The sequence below is a fragment of the Coturnix japonica genome, chromosome 4 (genome assembly GCF_054131305.1).
Source record: "Coturnix japonica strain WE chromosome 4, WE-NBRP24, whole genome shotgun sequence".
Lineage (NCBI taxonomy): Eukaryota > Metazoa > Chordata > Aves > Galliformes > Phasianidae > Coturnix > Coturnix japonica.
In genome coordinates, this window is record NC_140666.1 from 70,568,591 (window position 1) to 70,588,178 (window position 19,588).

The 19,588-nt window shown below is 38.9% G+C and overlaps 1 protein-coding gene across 9 annotated transcripts; it reads right to left on the reverse strand.

Annotated features, from left to right (window-relative positions):
* Nucleotides 1–131: 131 nt before the first annotated feature.
* Nucleotides 132–13,948, reverse strand: NSUN7 (NOP2/Sun RNA methyltransferase family member 7). 9 transcript variants are annotated; one of them, XM_085545560.1, is made up of 15 exons: nt 13,624–13,948; nt 13,099–13,294; nt 12,840–12,916; nt 12,283–12,627; nt 11,855–11,913; nt 9,706–9,836; nt 9,148–9,300; nt 7,684–7,867; nt 6,694–6,904; nt 5,929–6,072; nt 5,241–5,342; nt 4,629–4,743; nt 2,839–2,956; nt 1,569–2,269; nt 132–607 (listed from the first exon to the last, which is right to left on the reverse strand). In XM_085545560.1, exons 4-14 carry the CDS (start codon nt 12,521–12,523, stop codon nt 1,604–1,606), a joined length of 2,124 nt encoding a protein of 707 aa, XP_085401686.1. In that variant the 5' UTR covers nt 12,524–12,627; nt 12,840–12,916; nt 13,099–13,294; nt 13,624–13,948; the 3' UTR covers nt 132–607; nt 1,569–1,603. The 9 variants fall into 9 exon arrangements, with proteins under 9 accessions (XP_085401686.1, XP_085401688.1, XP_032299871.2 ...); XM_085545562.1 differs by adding an exon at nt 10,406–10,618 and having other exon boundaries at nt 132–2,269; nt 13,169–13,294; nt 13,624–13,927; XM_032443980.2 differs by having other exon boundaries at nt 132–2,269.
* Nucleotides 13,949–19,588: the final 5,640 nt, after the last annotated feature.

The window sequence follows — 19,588 nt, forward strand, 5'->3', positions numbered from 1 at the left end:
CATGGTCACCACTGGTTTGGACTCCATAACATCTTAAGGACTCAGCTCCCTCAAAACAGGATGAAAGCCCAAGTGTGGAACATCATTGTGTAAGCCCAGAGCATATTCATTTTGAAGTCATTTTATCAATATTTAGTAAATGAGAGACACTGATCTTTATTTTTAAAAATATTCATATCACTTCTCTAACTTAAGAATCTCAAGTTTCTTTTAGGCATTTAACAACCATATTAAAAAACAAACCAACCAACCCTACTTTCTGTTCCTTTTGTCTATTATGTAGAATCCTCCTTAAAGGTGGTTTGAAATAATGTGTTATTTTTTAGTTTTTGTTCCAGTTCAGTACAGTGCAAGCAAACAGGTTTGTATAGCAACAAAAACAGAGCTTTTCCTTTTATTGGACCAGGTAAGGAGTGTAGGTTACTCACAGAGATGTACTGCAGGTGAGTGAAACCTTTGAGTACAACAGGCGACTCTGCTTAAAAACATGAACAGAATTTTTCACTGATTCAGTGAAGTAGTAATAGTTATCTGATGAAGAAGCGGCAGTTCTATGTGCCGATGGTGTAATACATGCCTTCTTCTAATCCTCATCCAGTTATGTTGGCTGGTGTGGACAGGAAGAAAATAAAGATGTTAAAACGTTTTCTCTGCGTGGGTCTAAATCCTGTCAGAAACAGTTGCTACGAATTCCTGAAGTACTTTTTTTATTTAAACTGCCTATATTTAATAGTAAGTCACTTATTACGTTGTGTTCGGATTAGAAGACAGACATAGGTATTCACCATTCATTCTGCATTTGTTAGCAACAGGGAATGGGTTAGGTTCCCACAGCTGATTTCTGAACAGTGCCTAATTCCTTGTGTTTAGTCATTATTTATTTGGATAAATAGTTAGGCTATTTATAAAAATTACTTACTTGGACAGTAGCAGCTTATCTGAGGTGAAAAGAGTGATATGATATAGACTGATGTTACATTGTAATGTTTATATAGTTTTCCCTTATAATATTTTTAAGCACCTTTGAGTGGAAACCAAAGGAATTAATACTGGAAATCCTGTGGGTTCAAATGTACTTGGCCAGCTGTTTGTAGAAAAATTCATACCCAGCTTGAGAGATAGAACTGAACTAACTTGCTTACTGCACAAGGCTGAGTTTCTGTGTATCTCAGTCCAAAAGGTCATTTACAAAAGCAGTAGCTAATGCTTGCAAATAGGAACAGCCATTCATTAAATGCAGTCTCACTTAAAAAAGAAATAATATTTTATTTTTTTTTTTATAAATTGAAATAGATTCATATGTAGCTACGCAAATCATGGGAGAAAAGAAAACTGTATGCTGTAACTTGTCATTTTAAAACCTATAGCAAAAAGCTGCAGTATGTTTGACCTTGCTCCCCCAGTGGTCTGTCAGCCTTGTGTAACTTCAAAATGTAATTCTTGGTTTTAAATGGCTTACGGAGCTATTTCCATGCAAATATCTGAGAACTAGTCTCATAGTAAGTTGATAATGAATAAAGGTTTATTGTAATCTACATGTGTGAATAAATATATACAGGAATCTTTACCTTTTCTAAAAAGCTAGGGGGAAGTTTGAAGATTCTTACAGCTCTGGTTGAGAATTTCTAAGCACAGTTGGCTTGTCCACATCAGACACAGGTGGAGGAGATTCTCTATCCCTCAGACTTCTATTCATCTGTCTGGACTGGAGCAAAGTGACATAATCTGCTAGCCTGGGTGAGTGTCTTTGAGGAAAAACAATTTCCACTATTTTCAAAGCGAGCGTTTTTCTATCATCTGTACATGGCTTTCTGTCTTGTGTTGGCTGTCTGGCTTGTGTCGGCTGTCTGGCTTGTGTCTGCTTTCCGTCCACCTTGACAACAGTTGTGTGCTTCGGCACTTTAGAAACTCCCTTGTCTGAGCCTGGTTCGATGGTGGGTTTCTTCAGCTGAATGTGACTAGTTGGTTGGTTGGAATTCATTTCTTTCAGTTTGCTTACAGCCTCAGGTACTACAGCTTTCCTGTTAGATACAGCTTTCCTGTTAGACACAGCTTTTCTCTTAGACACAGCTTTTCTCTTAGACACAGCTTTTCTCTTAGACACAGCTTTGGTGTGAGGAACCTCAGCAGTATCACTTCTACGCTGTGTTACAACCTTCTCTTGCATCTCTTCTTCCTCTGATGTACCTAGCATGCTGTCTAGTAGTAGTCCTTTTGCTGCAGCGTTAGACAAAACATCCTTCGTGGACATATTTTCAGAAGAGTCTGTCTGAAAATGTCAAAGGAAATAATAATGAATCTAAGAAACAGCTGCAAAGTCAATTCCTTAAGTTCAGATTACTCAAGATCCACTCCACAAGAAAGGTGTGGCAGAATTGCTGTTTGGTCAGTAAATACATGGCCTGACTGCTGTGTGGTGTCTGAACACTCGCTCTTCCAGAGACTTTGCCCTCTACAGGCTAGAAGAGGGAAAATGAGTCTAGACTTAGACAAATGTCTGCACAGCATGATTATTTAAACTGTATGGGCTTGGAAAGCCCCCTCTCCCCTTTTTGGTGAAAAACTTCTACTTTTCTCAGCCACAAGATGAAAAGTTTGATGCTCAGAAATGCAGATCATCCTTCTAAGGCCTTTCCTTAGGAAATCATGCCAAGGCTTTTCAGTTTACTCACCAAAGTTTCCCTTGGCTTTGCTCGCCAAGTCTTTGGTCTTTTCAAGAAATCTTAAAAATCAACCAGGTTTATCAAATTGTTTTCACATGTTCCATTTATGAATTCCTTTTGTGGAATATGACGATGGTTCTCTCTGTGAAGTGCTTTTAACTTCTAGTTTTCTTACCTCTCTTGCTATAACAGCCAGAAAACAGCCGCTGGAAACTTCTGATGGTTCTATTTTGAAGAAAGGATCAGTGCAGGAATCTGGATTGGAGCATTCAGAAAAGGCAGGAGGAATCGGTCTGCCAAAAAGAAAGAAATGACCCAGAAATAAGAATATACAAGGAAGAAAACATGGATATATTAAAAGTGATTTGTAAAGTGCTTCTTGCAAATGAAAGCCTATCTTCATTTTTTCTTTTTTTAAAAAAGGCAAACCGAGACATGAGAATTCATCTTTTTAGAGTTATTTTCAATATTAAATGACATTAACCACCAGATAATAAATGTATATCAACATAATTCAGAACTGTATTCTTTCTTGAGGCTGCCATAACCGGATAATCCAGGTGACCAGGAACTTGGGAATGCTCTGAAGACACTCAGCAAGACACAGAAATTATAAAGTAGTTGACTTTGAGTAAGTAAGTATGTGCTCTTAGTAAATAATTGATGTAAGCTAAATAACCTATTTGCAATACCCAACAACCAGGGCTCCAGGTTTTTTTTTCAGTTTACTGTTTTGTTGTGTATCAACAAGGAAGGAAGGAAGGAAGTCTGCTATTCCCCCTACACTCCATCGATTCCCAGCTGATACAAACAGGCCACAGTGATTTGGTTCATAAAGCCAAGAACAAGTCTGACACAGAGAGAAGAATATCTGTGATGATTCCAAAGGACATTTTATTAGCATGACTTGTTCCTCTCAGAGCAGCTACACTTTGAACACAAGTGCTCAAAATTTTTCACTCTGTTCTGTGTTATTCTAGTAAATGAGTTACCACATGCTAAAAGAAATGCCTGAGGAGCCATGATAAGGAATACATGGGCCTTAAATAGCTGAGCTTTCACCTTAAGACAAGTATGATCACACTGTATTTCATTTATGGTATTCTCTTACTGCTTTGTTTACACTGGCTGCCAGCAGCTTCATGGTACAATGACAAAAATCCCACATCTGTGCATGGCAGCGAAGGAGGAACTAATTCTGGAATCATCATTTACGAAGTTCTCCCCATCCTCAGCCACAACTGCTGAGTTCCACAAAAATTCCAGTGCTCTTTCACCTTTTGTTTTTGTTTTTCTTTGACAAAGGGGAACTTCTTTTTCCTGAAGAAAAATCAAAGCTCCTGAACAAAATCCTCTTCTTTTTTTATCCATATTAATTATGTGATATAAATACTGAACGTGTGTACTGATTACATTCAAATAACTCAGAGACCTTTGAGTTCTAAGGTCCTCCTGCTTCCTCTCCCACACGGTAAATGCTTCATAGACATTACAGACTCAACGGAATTTCAATTTTCTCATACATATTTGTATGTTATGATTATACAGGACGCTCTGGTAATGCAGCCTGACCCCTATACCCTCCCCAGAGTCACTCTGAATACAAACACAAGCAATGGAGCAGCAGAAGTTCGCATACTTCTATTGTTCTCACTTTTTAAGACTTGGTTCCTTTTTCCTTTGGAACTGATCAGGTCAGAAGTTTGGTGTAATCAAGCAACTTGCCTGACTTCCAGTCTCTACCTTGTCTTAAACTGGCTTTGTTCTCTTTTAAGCTACTTACGGGGAAACGCAATAGATGAAAACATTAAGAGTACTATTTAGTACTCTCTTAACTTCAAAAAGAATGGAATCAGGGCAGCTGAAGATGATATTAAGTGTTATACTAATACAAGACACAGATTGGACTATGATAACTGTTACGCTACTTCAAGTTTTCCATAGACAAAACTAGTCATGCCATACCTGAATGGTATCAGCTTTTTTACTTTCACAGCACATTCCAGCGCTTTCTGCACTACTTCTTCATTCTCTTCTGGGTAAACAGAAGAAGTGCAGTAAACAATAGATTGTACATGAACTACAAAATAAAACGTGAAAAGAGATCAGTGTTAAAATTTGTGATACACAGTGGTTTAGTAAGGACTAAAACCAGTATAGAAGTTATGCTTGAGTGCTGTTTTTTAATAATCAAAATCTTTTCAAATACTGGTGGATTTCAGCACAAATTCAGGGCTGTCTTTTCACACATCTGCTAAAGGAACGGCAGAAGAAAATGGCAGCTTGAAGATGGACCACATTTACAACTTAGCCAAAACTGAACCTGACTCAGGCAGTTGTTTATACAAACCTGTTTATGCAGGCTGTTGTGTTAAATGTGTTAACGTAAATATCACAACGCAAAAACCCTCAAGCTGGAGGAGATCATTATTTGGAGGTTTTGGTTAAACAATTGCTCTTAACTCATAGACTAATGGGTGTATTTTTAACAATATAAATCTGGTTGCAGTACAATCAAACTGAAAGTATTAAAAAAAAACAAAACCTTTCCAGGAACCTGACTGCCAGCACACTTACATTTCATTGCATGCATCAACTCATTCAGCTGCCTCTCAGCGAGAGTGCGGAGTTTATCCTTAGACACAGATCCTTGGAAAAGGTCTTTCAGCAATCCTGCATCTAAATGCAAAGATTTGTCATTTAATAACATAGCTGCTGTTGGTTTCTTAACACTGTTTGCAGAAAACGCATTGGTAACAGACCTGATGGTCACTGGTACAGTGAGAAGGCAGGCCTTATGGATTACAATACCACAAGTGCCTAAGCAATTCTTTCCTTGTCAAGTTTAATTACTACTGCCTCTTCTTTGTTTCTGTTTAATGAAAATTGAACAGTGAGAAGGCTATTATAAACAGTCATTAAAGGAATGTGATAATAGAAAGTTATGCACTCGTATATAGACATAAATTTTGTCTTTTTGCCTGAAAACCAAGACAATATATACTCTTCTCCCCAAAATAACCCTCAAATTTCATACCATTGACTTGAAATTTCCTTTACAAAGTGCTCCTAATATTAGTAATATTAGTAGCAGGTGGATGGTTGGACTGGATGATCTTAGAGATCTTTTCCAACCTTGGTGAGTCTATGGTTATGGTTATTTGTCTATGCTCTATGGATTACATTTTATCAGAGCAGCTGTACTATCCATATCACAGTACCTGAAGAACTATTTCTACCAGAAATCTATGGTATCAGAAGTTACCTCCATGTTCAGTCAAAATAAAATCTATTGGATTACTAAAACCCAGTCCAGAGCACCGTGGTATCAACAAAATAACTTTTGCATTTTGAAATCTGGGATCTTTTGGTTCAATCTCAGTAAAGTCTTCATTTAGCAGCTGAATATCTGCAATAAAACAAAAAGGGTGGTCAGCAGTTCAACACTAATGCAAAGCCTGCCTAATTTTAAAGTGATGGGGTTGAAGAGAGCAATGTTACACAAAGTTCCACAGAGCTACAACCTAATGGACCAGACCCCCCAACATCCCACTGATTTCAGGTAAACTGAGGGATGAAGCCTTAGCATCTTCCACTGAAGGGACTGCTAATTGGTTGCCACTCTTATTACAGTTTTTTCTGATCACATCCTCTGGATTAATCTATGAATTTTTGATTAATGATCTCAGAAACAAGTAAAAATAGACCTGGAAAGCAATGGTCAAGACACCACTTACACAGATACCAAAGTTTGCAGATCCCAGCCATTACACGGGAACTACTTATGTGAATAAGTACTTCACTGTAATGTTTCAGGAATCTGACTAATCTGCAACGTTGTTAAGCCTCATTGTAGCTAAGGAGTTGTAAGTAAGTTCACTCTATGACAAAAATAATCTATTACCCTCCCAAATCTTCAAAGAAGGGATCTCTAAATTCTGATCAATTTATGACCTATTTATAGTTATCACAAACCCTATCAAAATCTATCTTGCTATACCTTCTTCACACCAACTGTTTCAACACATACTTTTACATCCCATGTGTTCGAACAAGTCCTCCAGTTCATCTGCTTTTGCAGAACTTTTTACACCACAAACAAAGATTTTGGATGTGCTGTCGTTTCTCAGTGCCGACATATGGGCGACGGTGAGGTGGGAACCCAGGTGAGCCATGATAACATCATCATCCGTACCCAACAGCGCCTGTACAGAGTGTACAGCAAGGCTGCGAGACTTATCCTATAAAACAGTGACACAAATTCAGTGTAACCAACTGCTTGGGTTTCTCTGAGCACCAATCTTCTTTTCCAGAGTAGGAAATTGATCCACTATTTTCATGATAAATAGAAAGGAGGAGAAAGAGCTGATCACATGTAGCTGCTAATAGGGAATTTTTAAGGAGACAAAAATCAAGTATCTTAAGTCAAAATCACTGTATTTAACTTAAATCAGAGGGCTTTGGGCAGTGTGATCTGGTGGAAGGTGCCCCTGCCCACGGCAGGTTGGGTGGAACTGGATTTTTAAAGGTCCCTTCCAACTTCAGCCTTTCTATGATTCCTGCGATTCTATTATCCTTCCAACCTGAATTATTCTGTTTATCATTATTCCATCAGAAACATTCGCCATATTCCTCTTCAGCTACAGGACGGGAATATTTGCATGCTGTTATCTTCTAAGGGGGGGATAATGTACACTGTGTTACACAGAAACGTTCCTCATATTTTCAGAAGCACAGCCACCTTGTTCATCAATTTTGACAGTTCTAAAATTAATTTTACAACATTTTACTACCGTCACTGTAATTATGAATTACAAGTACTAATATTTTCGTGTAAATCTTAATAAATCAATCTGTTTCTCAACTTCTCATTTTTATACACGTCCAAAAACTTTTGAGAGCATAGTTCTGCCTGCCTGATGCAATGGGACAGTCACACAGAGCATGACCTTATTTGAATGTAAAGCATTATTTTGCTTTGCAGATTCATATCACTTACTCAAGGGTGGCACCAACTCACCTGCAGTAAGAGTCTGCAGTCTGCAAAAAGATCTAAATCAAGCAGCTCGTCTTTAAGAGAGGAAGGGAAAAACAAGACATTGTGGCAATGCTGGTCCAAACAATAAGTGTAATCCTTGAGGTCTGACACAGATTCAACTTCGCTGAATCCCTCACTCTCCAGATCTTCAAAGGCATCTTCAAAGCTGTTAACACACAGTTCTGACTATTAAATATACGCCACCTTCATAAGCAACATAACTCACATTGATGTTGATTACTGCCTTTTATTTCTTTAATGCCTATGTTGGTATACATACACTCATCCCTACACCTGCAGCTGTGTAAAACATATACTGCATCTGTGTATAAAACATCTGTATAGATTACACACACATACGTAAAGCAGTAGTACTATCTGACACACGAGGGGGAATAATACTACTGCAGGCCTCTAAGTTCTGTTTTTGACTCTTAAGTCAGTAAGACCGATAACACAGATGAAGAAGGAGGTGTGTGTCTCCAGAGAATGATTCAAAGCACCCTCATATAGATAGTCCTTGACCTCTGGTAGCACATTTACTGCCAGAATAGCTTCACTCTTTCAATTGCTTTCAATGTATCCCAGCTTGCTGATGAATTTAACAACTACTATCTGAAGTAATCCTTCCATGAACATAACAAAGGCATAAATGCTGAGGTCTGCAATTCAAATATCATGAAGACTTAAAGGTATATATACCAAAACTTTTAGACACTTTTTTAAGCGCTTGAGCTTATGTGGTGTTTTACGTACCTATGAGCTTATGTACAGTCAATACTGTGGCTTTCAGCTCAATCTGAGCTAAAGGGTGAAAGACTGCACTCAGACACTTTCTCTTAAGAAAACCATAACCAGCCATGACCACAGAATATTGGTCCAAGACAAAAGTATTAAAAACTCCTGAGAACATGATAAAATGAATTATTTGTATAATAGAATGGATAACAAGACTGGAAATACCAGTGTTACACACTTGATGACACACTGAACGATGATTAAAAGAATCGTTAGTAGCTGACACTATCTTTACATAACAAACATTGGCTTGAAGTATTTTATCTGTCTTAGCACCCTTGGCAATATGCACAGAATGGCCTAGGTAGGGAAAGACCTTAAATATCACCTGCTTTTACAAAATGATCTCTGTTTTTCATCACAGAATTTACTCGCCCTCAGAGGGAGATCAAGTCAGGAAAAAAACTGCCTATTTGGTGAATATCCACATAAGCAATAGTCTATAACAAACTCTGTTGTATCTTCCATTTACAGTTCATGAATGCAGTTGCAGTAATATATAAATAGTTCAAAACAAGCAAAAGAAGGACTTTAAGTTTCTAATCAAATTACCAGTAGTCAACTAGCATGGAAATTTTAAGAGTACAGCAAACTATCCAATAACATATGTAAAAACTAAAATATTAGGTGACACTTTAAAGATGTTACCTGGTCTTCAGTGTGTTTATCCAAGCACATAAAGGTAAGGCAGAAGTTCTTTGTTCGTGCTTCTTTAAAGTTTCCGGTATAAAGTATTCAATTGAAATAGCATCATATTTGATGCGACATCTTGCAAGTGCAGCTGCCAATTTGATCCTAAACCTACAAAATATAGTCATAAGCTTAATACTCACCAACTACTCACAGGCAGTATTTCTATTAAAACAGTCTCTTGCTTGGAAAACAACAGCAAGAACTCACTTTGCAAGTTCATACAGAAAATTATATGAAAGTAGTTTCAAGAGCTCCAGAATAAGCTACCTATTTCTAGTAAAATAATTTGCAATGTAGGTTGTTAGCAATGTTTTTCTTATTATAGGGGTAAGAAAGTTTCCCTTCAGATCACTTTCTCATAAAAAATTCAAACTAATTTTGCAAGATTTCAAGATAAAAGGTATCTGTAAGATTCAAAATCAGGGAGAAAAAAAACAAAAAACAGCTGCTATAAAATTCTGCATTTCTGCTAATATATACCCACAACAACAACAAAATTCTTTGCACGTGTACCTGAACAGAAAATTCTCCATTTCCCGAACTTCTGCTATAGGTTCCTCCTCATCAGATATCACACGTGCTTCAAACTTTCTGTCTTGCAGGTCATAAAGTAACACAAGAAGCAGGCTGGTTAATTCAGCCGGCTGCAACAGAAGAACAACTGGATAGTGAACGTGGCACTTTGCCTTATTTCTGAAAATAAATAAATAGGATCATGGAATCATAGAATCACAAGGTTGGAAGGGACCTACAAGATCATCTAGTCCAACCGTCCATTAAACCATAGCTCATAGCTCCTCATCCAGACACCTCTTCAACACTGCCAAGGGATGGCAACTCCACCACCTCCCTGAACAGACATTCCAGTGCCTGACCACTCTCTAAGAGAAAATCTTCCTTCTTATGTCCAGTCTAAACCTCTGGCCATTTCCTGTGGCCATTTCCTCAGGTCCAGTTTCTTGCCTGGCAAAAGAGGCCAAGCACCTCCTCATCACAACCTCCCTTCAGGAAGCTGTAGAGTGTAATGGGGTCTCCCCTGAGCCTCCTCTTCTTCAAGCTAAACAATCCCAGCTCCCTGAGCTGCTCCTCATAAGACTTGTGCTCCAGACCCCTCAAGTTTCATTGCCCTTCTTTGAACACGTTCCAAGGCCTCGATGTCTTTCTTGTAGTGAGGGGCCCAAAACTGAACACAATATTCAAGATGCAGCCTCACCAGAGCTGAGTACAGAGGGATGATCACCTCTCTGCTCCTGCTGGCCACACTATTTCTTATACAGGCAAGAATGCTGTTGGCCTTCTTGGCCACCTGGGCACAGTGTCAGCACATGTTCAGCCCAGTATCGACCAATACCCCCAGGTCCCTTTCCTCTTCACAGTCATCCAGCCAAATAAATAAATAAAAAGGTCCATATCAAGCAGTAGTCTCCTGTGTAAGACAATAAACAACTCCAATGAAACTTCTATATCAATTTCTCTCACAGGACTCTTTGGATATAGTAACTGATATCCATGGCTCAAGCCATTATATTACAAGCAGAAGCAGAACAATGGTAAAATCTCATTCCCATGCCTAAATGTTAAACTAAAGCAGCAGCTCCTTACAGGCAGGAATTATCAGCACTTCCATTACTCTTGGATACATCTTACCTTCTCACAAGTACGACTGATACAAGCTAGAAAACTCAAGTTACGAAAGGCACACCATCAAATACAAAATGTGATTACCTAAGTCTCATCTCCTTGCAAAAACAAGCTGAAAATCAAACGTTACTGCTGGATCATTTGCCTGCTCACATCAATCTATGCAATTAACACCAGTTCAAATTAATCTTGTAATTATCAAAAAGCATCAAAGGCACCACAGGATGGAAGCAGATTGTTCTGCCTTCTCCAGATTTTCTTTTCATAACACAGTTTGCCCAGGAAATGAAACCTGGGGTCAGTGTTTTCTTTCGTCTGATATGGTTCACTCTACACTTTCCACTCATAAGGGGACTCAAATGGGATGGAAAGCATTGAGTGCTGTTCTTTATTTTATCCAAAGCACCATTCAGTGTAAAAACAAGGGGAACCAAGACAGAATCCAAAAGCTTCTCTTTGCTTCTTCAAAAGCCCCAGTCTCTGCACTTGGGCAATCCTTGCTCTTTGTACTCAATAAAACTGGACAAGCCATACACCACATTCAAAAGATAGCTTCACACAAAAGAGAAGAGGACAAAAAGATCTCTGCCTACAGGATCGGTGAGGCTGCTCCTGGGAGTTTGCAAACAAGAGTTTGAAGTACCTTGCCTTGTTCAAGAAGTAGACAGAACCCAGGGGTCAAACTCCCTGGACAGGTGCCATAGTCGCTGGTATCCTATTATGTGACTTTTCCTGGCTCATGGACAGCATCACACAGCCAGTCATACAGCGCAGTAAGCATTATGGTTCACTCTCCTAGTCTCTTTCTCTGGAGCTAATTCCCAGCACTGGGATGCAACACCAAAAGAATCTCACTAACAGCTCATCTAGAAGACTGGAGATTCATGGTTTGGACAACTAATGAAAAAGAATAGAATATTTTGATCTCAGGTTACTATGTGGAAAGAACCATCTGAAAAGTTTCTAACTGCAACAACTCAGTAAATACAAAAGGTATTTTCTTAATACAATGTTCACTTACTATTGAATGACATGAGTAAACTTGACTATCTAGCAGTATTTCTTCAAGAAGATCTTGATCTGCGAAAAACATTGATAAGTTATACTATGAAATACTAAATTATGTGCAAGAACAGCAAATATTTATGAAAAAACAGAGAAAGATCTGAAAGTTTGATCATAAAAATTAAGTTTACTCATGTACAGTAACAATTCTGATTACCCTATCAGAAAAAGTACAAATCTTAAATGATTCTATAAAACATAACCAACACTTAGATCTATTTAAATGTTTGAGGGATACAACTAGTCTAGTAGTAAATTACTACTTAATTTACAATAGATTACCCAAATCTCTGTCGTCAGGCAGAAACAAAATAGAAACTATTTCTATACTTCTCTCTGCTATATCATTTCTACTGGCAATTCTTGGAAACGTTTTGTACTTACATTTCAGAGCACTGAAAGCCAGATTGTAAGATAAACGCTGGGAACACTCATCTTTAAGAGTCAGCATGGGAGATACCGAGCCATCACCATATCGCACTAACGTTCTTTCCTTTGGCTTTTTATTATGAATGAATTGAAAAATCTTAGCTGCGTTCACGTATACGGCATCACAGCAGACATTCTTCTTAATCACAGTCATTTTTCTTGTCTCAGCAGTTCCTTTTTCATCTGAAATTTTCATTTCACTCGAGTCTGAAGTATAATTTCTAACACCCTCATGAGAAGGCACCGAGTTCCTTTTAGAACCTGGCACTTCTCCAGTTCTTGGTCATGCAAGTCACAGTCCTGCAAAATAAACAAACAAACAAATAAATGAAAACCCCAAAGTTTATATTGAACTGTGAAATCTTCTTTAGCTAGAATACACTTCTCCCTTCATTTTCAGGTTTTCGATAGAGTTTATTTGCTCTTAGGCACTAACCCTGCAAATACATATATACTTTTGTAAGCCCATCAACTTGCATGCGGTAGAGAAGCATTTATAGTAGCTTACTTACCTTATTTATTTTCACTAATGCAGATACAAGGACTGGTTACTCATCTCCAAGAATCCAGTGCTTTATAATAAATGATCCTAAAGAGATTATAGAGATCTGATTTACCCTACAGGCTTTGGTTGTTGTAACATGCATTTATGAATATACTTAGAATTCAGGTTAAATGTTCAGAACAGTGTTATCTATGTTTGCCTGTGGAAAAAAATGAGCTGAACCTCAAGCAGATTACTCAGTCCAGAAAGGAAAAATAAAGACAAACCTCAGGTTCCCAAAGATGCAGCAACGGGACAACACTGGTTGTGAAAAACGACAGGAAAGCATCTCCTCACCTTCTGCTTCCAAGGCATAACTCACTGACCCAGTCACAACAATCAGGAAACACTGTTAGCATAGCAGATCCATAAGTATTGCCAGCATCATCACAGAGCAAAAGAGACGTTGGTTGTGGCCATTATCTGTGCAAAGGGATATGAAAACCTCTTCTGAAATCATTGGTATGACAGAAGCAGGCAGCCACCCTGCCCACAATTACCATTACCCAAGGACAAACTGCAGCTGCAGACAGGGCTGCAGGCTTCCAGCAGCAGAGGAGGAAGGAAGCAAGCACAGAGCTGTATGTAAGCCACGTGGGAAAGAGCAATCCACTGAACACCTGCCCACTGCCTCCATGGGACACCCACCATGTACAACTGCCCCAAGACCAGAAGGTTCAAATCTCTAAGGGTTCTTCAACCATCACTTCCCAGTACAAGAGACACGCTGCCCTGTCAGCCAGTGCACTTACCGATGGAGAAAAATGGGCACAGGCTCCTCCAGCAGCCATAGAAGCAAGAGCTGGCCCTCCTGGGTCCCAACAGCCCGCACCTACAGGTGCACACCTACCCTCATACTGCCAGGCCAGGACTGCACCACTCTCCAGGGCAGGGTGGGGAGGGCAGAGCTGGGCTTTCCTCCTGGCAGCTTCTGCCTCCCCAATCCCCCTCAGGGGGTGTGCCGTGGTGGGGATGAAGCCGTGTCGTGGGGAGCTGCAGAGGCCAGGCTGAGCTTGTGCTGGGGCTCTTTGTGGCTCACATAAGGCAACAAAAAAACACAAAGCAGTGCCAAGAACCGCCCTGGCAACGGCATGTGCGCGTCCATGGAAGCTGTGTTTCCAGAGGGTTACCATGGCAGGAGCTCTGCAGAAGTCCCCGTCTCTCAGTAGTGAGAGCATCTCTCGCTGTCCCTTTCTTCTTGTGGTGTCGGTGGTTGGTTGTTTTTCTAACATTTAAATCCTCAGACAGCATGAATTCCTGTAAATTTAGCGACTGCTTTAAAATACACATCTTACCTACACTCGGATATCTAATTTCATTAAAACACTGCAGTGACAGGGTTGGAAATCCCAAATACAAAAGAGTAACCCCATTTATCAACCCTATCATTATCCATCTGCACTTGGAATTAGCAGCTTGCTCTCATGCCTTGTTAACTGCACAGGTGTCTTAACTATCTCAACCTCTGCTTTCATTCGGTCTTGAAGCACACAGACAGATCAGGCCTTTATTTGCATCCAGATTTCCAATTGTTTACACCAAAAGTGGAAAGGCAGTCATGTAGGCTGGGGAAACTTTGCATACAGCAGTTCAGACAAGAATTGAGTCCCTTCTGATGAGGGGGAACAGTATGCTGTTACTGTGTTGTTCAGATCAGTGAGGAACTGCATCAGTAATAGTACAGATGGAAATGAGGTTTTGCTGCTGTTTCCTTTTGTGTGAATAGACAGGGTGAGAGTCTTTAAAAGCCTGACTGGAAATGACTGCCCGGTTGCACAGATGTTTCTGTACTTCTCTTTCACAGTCAAGGTACCATTTATGAAGCATACAGGAGATCCACTGCTTTCCTGCTCACCAGAGCAGGTGCTGCTGGCCATTGGCTAGAGCTGGATGCTCTCCAGCCTCTGCACACTCACTTTCTGCTCATGCTGCAATCCTTCTGCCACTTTTTGTTCACCTTTCTTTTCAGTACCAAATATCCCCTGTGCAGCGATGGATCTCAAGTTGCCTTTGTAGAGACAATGAGGATTTCTCGTACTAAAACTGAGAATTAAGCCCTTCCAGAGCTAACCAGAATACATCTGAATTCTTCAAAAATATGCTCTCGAGACACTAAATCATCTGCAAGTATCTGAATAGTTCAAATATTGAAATAATTGTTTCAGATTCATGTGAGCAGAAAATTGAAAAAGGATTACGGAACAGTTTTCCTATTCGAACATCTGATGATTGTACAAAATCACTACAGATGTTCATATTAAAGCATAATGAAGCAGGACATGGCAGAATGCATACAGAAATGCTGATGAGGATCTAAAAACTCTCTTCTTCTGGTTACATGATGACTGTGTTGTAAAGAACTGCTGCACTGGCTTAGGCAGAAAAAGGTGTTTGAAAGCAGACTGCTTGGACTGTAGTAAAGAACTGCTTCCAGAAAATGGAAGAGAACAAATAGAGCCAAAGTTGCTAGGCAGAGGCTATCCGAGAAAAAGGAACAGGGAATAATGCAGCTCCTATCACAAATAAACAAGGTAAACAGACATTACTAGTAGTGATTATATATTTTGGCACTAACAACCTTTCCAAGTTATCAAATGGTATGGTTACGATTTGCAGTAAAAGCACAGCCAGTGTATTAATGAAACAATTATCTTTAATTTCATTGGTCTATAAGTTATGTATGCATACAGTTCCTTGTTTCTGATGGTTATGAACTTGAACTAATATGGCAACCTTTACCACTGACCTTAGGATTCAACAATGATTTGCTATTCACAGATACTTTTCATAAACATTTCCATCACAGGCAAGAACTCCCTCTAGCATAAATGGATCGTTCTCAGAATAATGCTGTTCAACAGATCTGAAGTTTGACTTATCCATACAAAACCTCTTAAGGTGTACTTAAAATAAATGTAACCATGTTTAAAACAATATTCCTTGAATTTTAAAAGAGGAGAACAGCAACCAGTACAAGTATTTCCTTCTGTAGTCAAATCACAGCTCAAATGTAAAGATCTGATAAGCGTCACATCAACTGCCAACATTTGCAGTGTATTAAGAAAAACAAAATCTTGTATACAAGCCACAGAAAGCCTCTTGTGCTAGACAATATTGAGTGATGTATGTATTAATAAAGCTGCAAAGATGTTAGCCAGGAACATCAAGAAGACTCAGTAAAAAAAGTAAACCACAGATAATTTACAACAAAGAAGCAGCAATCATATAGTTTGCCAACATGTAAGAAAGAACATTTTTTCACCTGTCAGGGACAACACATTCAGGTTTTAGTGACATAAACAGCTCATTTAATCTTCATCTTGTACAAAGGTGAGCATATCTACACAGAATGGAAAGCCCTGAGGCTATAAATACTTAAAGAACTGAAGCTTAAAAGATTCATGTCACTACAATTGAAAATAAAATTATAACCTGCCTTGTTAGAATGATTTTTGTGGAATGTGTTTGAGGTGGCAAACAACATATTCTCCTCCTTTATCCTGTAATATCAGTTTTTTTGACAATCCTTAAATGTCTACAACAGCTGGAGCAGGAGTGGAATCCTTTGTTCTTCTCCAGTTCCTCTGCATACATAGTAGTGGAAGTCAGATTTTGGCTGGCAGGATCCCGGTAGCCCTCCTTCTAGAAATCAGTATTATCAAACTAAATTTAAATGGTCCTACTGAGTTCACTGATACATGATAAAGACTGTTACCTCGTGCCTCTGCCCAGTTAACATCCACCAACAATGAGAGCTTGAGACCCTTAGTGCATTATGCAAGCTGCCATTTCCATTCCATTCACAAGGAAACATAACGCATCCAGTTGCATGAAAGAACTGGTAGTGTGAGGTTATGCACATTTATTTCTCCACTTGTCTTTCACTCTGGCTAATATCCTCCTCATAGTCAAGGCAGAGTTTCAGATTTAGTACATACAGAGACCACAGATGCTAGTTCTCCTGAAACCCAGGTTCACTGCTGTTCACATCTCTCCTCTGATCTTGTCTTTTTTGTTTGTTTTTTACAATAACAACAGTAAAATAGCCAGAAAATGACCACCTTTGTCATTATTTGCCTGCTTTCTTTTCATACTGAAAACGATTCACCGAAGAGCTAATGCTCAATTGAATTTCAACATAGTGACTTTGCCATTGAGGATTAAGAGCATTCACAGCGCCTGTACAAGTTTTTCCTCTGGCAATGAAGATGAGCCCTGTTTCAGAAATCTCAGGCACTACTTTATAGACATGAACATTTTAGATAAGACCATGATTCTAACTCCTGTTGGACAAACACCAGTCATTTTAAACCTCAGAATTAACTTAGCTCAGCCCTAGTCACAAGATTATTCCATCATATCTGAAACGGGTTTGTGAGAACTGTTTTCAGAGCAATGCAACTTAAATGCAGATATTGAGGCAGCACCTCTGCATCACCAGATCTTTGGCCTGAAATGAGGTCTCTTGATCCATTATGTTGCCATTTGAATAAGAAACACTGCACTGATCTCTGTGGCTTTTTACCATTTGCAGCCGACCCGTTAAGCACCTTTGACTGAGATTTTTCCATCCCAAATGTTTCATCACAGTCTTCCAACAGTAACGACAAATCAATTAATAACACCTATCGTCAAGTTTTTTTATTACAGCCATTCCATCCTGCAAAGTACTTTCACTATTACCTATCAGAGATAAGGAAAATGTCCCGACAAGTCCCAGTTATATTTACATATTCTTAGGCAAACAAAAATGACACAGCTCTCCCAGCTAGAGTGGGTAAAATAAACAAACAAATAAATAAATTCACTCAACAAACAGAGGTTCCAAAGGCGTATTCACCAATATTAGGAAGGTAAAGAAAAACATAGGCTTTTTGTATGATAGTTTGCACTCTGGTCTTTTGCTGGAGTTAAGCATTGCTCAGGACATAATCTGAAATTAGATGGAACTTGTCACTGGGTGCCTTCTGTCTTGTCTCAGATTGGTAGCTCTTTTTAGACCTTTTGTCTGTCAAACACATAACCTACATACCTCAATTTCAAAACTAGCTTTTCATTATCTAACAGTGCAGATGCTGCAAAGGCTTGGAGCCTACCCTCACAGTGCCCATCCTTTCCTTTCTTTATGTTCCTCACTGTGTACCTTTTAGGGAACAAAGAACAGCAGTGGCCTGATATCAAGTCCGTCATTTTCCACAGCCTCTAATCCACACCATTTAAGTTCTCTGCAAAATAGAGCAGGTGTTAGAAAAGAACCATTCCATTGTTTTCATACATCTAATAACAGCCTCATAGGCAGGAAACAGTACATGTATCTCATGTACGTTATCACAGCATTGAAGCAGATAGAGACATACAAGCTGTAAGATCAGAAAAATCATTTTAAAGGCTGCTGGTAGGTTTCAGTTTGTTCTACAGAGTCTGAAGCCATCAATTCAGTACTGAGTTTGTCAACGTGGAGCGTGAAAGACAGCTTTTTTACATGCAACTTTACATGAAAAGATTTACAGTTACTCCCTAACTGCTCTTATTGTCAGATGGGCTGGGGATGGAACCTTGCACTTCTTTGTACTACTTTGGTGATGTTAGTGTATAATCTGAGCTGTTAAATCCATTACCTTTAATAACTAGGGCTGCTGAATCCCATTGTGTGTCAACATGATCATACTGGCTCTCCTTTGAAAAGAACTTTCTGGAATAAGAATACCAATAAGCTTATCTTTCCTAAATCAAAACAACCATACTGGATAGATCCCGTGTAAAATTACCCTGGTTCTGTATTCATATGCCAAGCTGGTTTAAGTCAAAGGACATTGTGTGCATCAATATTTCAAAAGTGAGTAATCGCTCACAAACTTTATGAGTTCCAGTAGAGGCTGTTGAAATTAGATGTGGAAAAAGAATGTTTCTATTCAAAACAGAAAGAAACTAAAAGGAAAACACTAAACAACAAATGAAAACATAGAGGATAGAGCAGATCATCACATTTACCATCCATCCCATGCTTCCAAAGCTTTACAAGATTCTTTTTTGAGGTATTCATTTTATTTCCCTAGTGTAGGATATTACAACATGAACATGTAAAAAGACATAGAAAGCTGTATTTGCTCAATTCTTTTGGTTGTCATAAAGCTCAATGGTAGTATTAATGACAACAGAAGCACTGTGAGGCTCTGAGTTTTGACCTTGTTGACAAGATGAATCTCTATTGGTTTGATATAAACAATTATTTGGAGGTTTTGCTCTTAACAGTAGTTTTATACGTGCTACTGAACTACCTTGTACCCAAAGAAGCATCAGCAAAAGGAAAACAGATAGATGCAATGGTAAGTATATTTTTCTCCCCCAAAACAGAACTTTAAATAAACTTACACTAAAATTATAGGACAAGGCCTCTACTTTGTAATCTTTCTTTTCTAGGTTTTTGAATCCCTATCTTGTTCCTTCAGATCAACTCCCCTTGGCTTCAGCAGCATATCACTGAACACAGAAAGCTCTGGGTCACCCTGTTCAGGCTAAAACTCTATTAGCTACAAGTTCAAATTAAAGGGGTCCATAGAGCTGAGACATTTCTTCTGCCCACTATTCCTTAGTGTAAGAGGAATTCCAGAGGAAAAACATTACTCCAGAACTCAGTTTTTACAGATTAATACAGATTTTTTTCTTTTAGATTAAACTCAACAATGAAATCCTGTAACACTACACTAAATGTACTCC

Coding starts and splice junctions, on each gene's coding strand:
- NSUN7 (XM_085545560.1), bottom strand. CDS start 12,523: ATGAAAATTTCAGATGAAAAAGGAACTGCTGAGACAAGAAAAATGACT. Junction 7,868..9,147: donor ATAAACACACTGAAGACCAG/GTAACATCTTTA, acceptor GTGTGTTAACAG/CTTTGAAGATGCCTTTGAAG. Junction 2,270..2,838: donor TGGCTGTTATAGCAAGAGAG/GTAAGAAAACTA, acceptor TGACATTTTCAG/ACAGACTCTTCTGAAAATAT.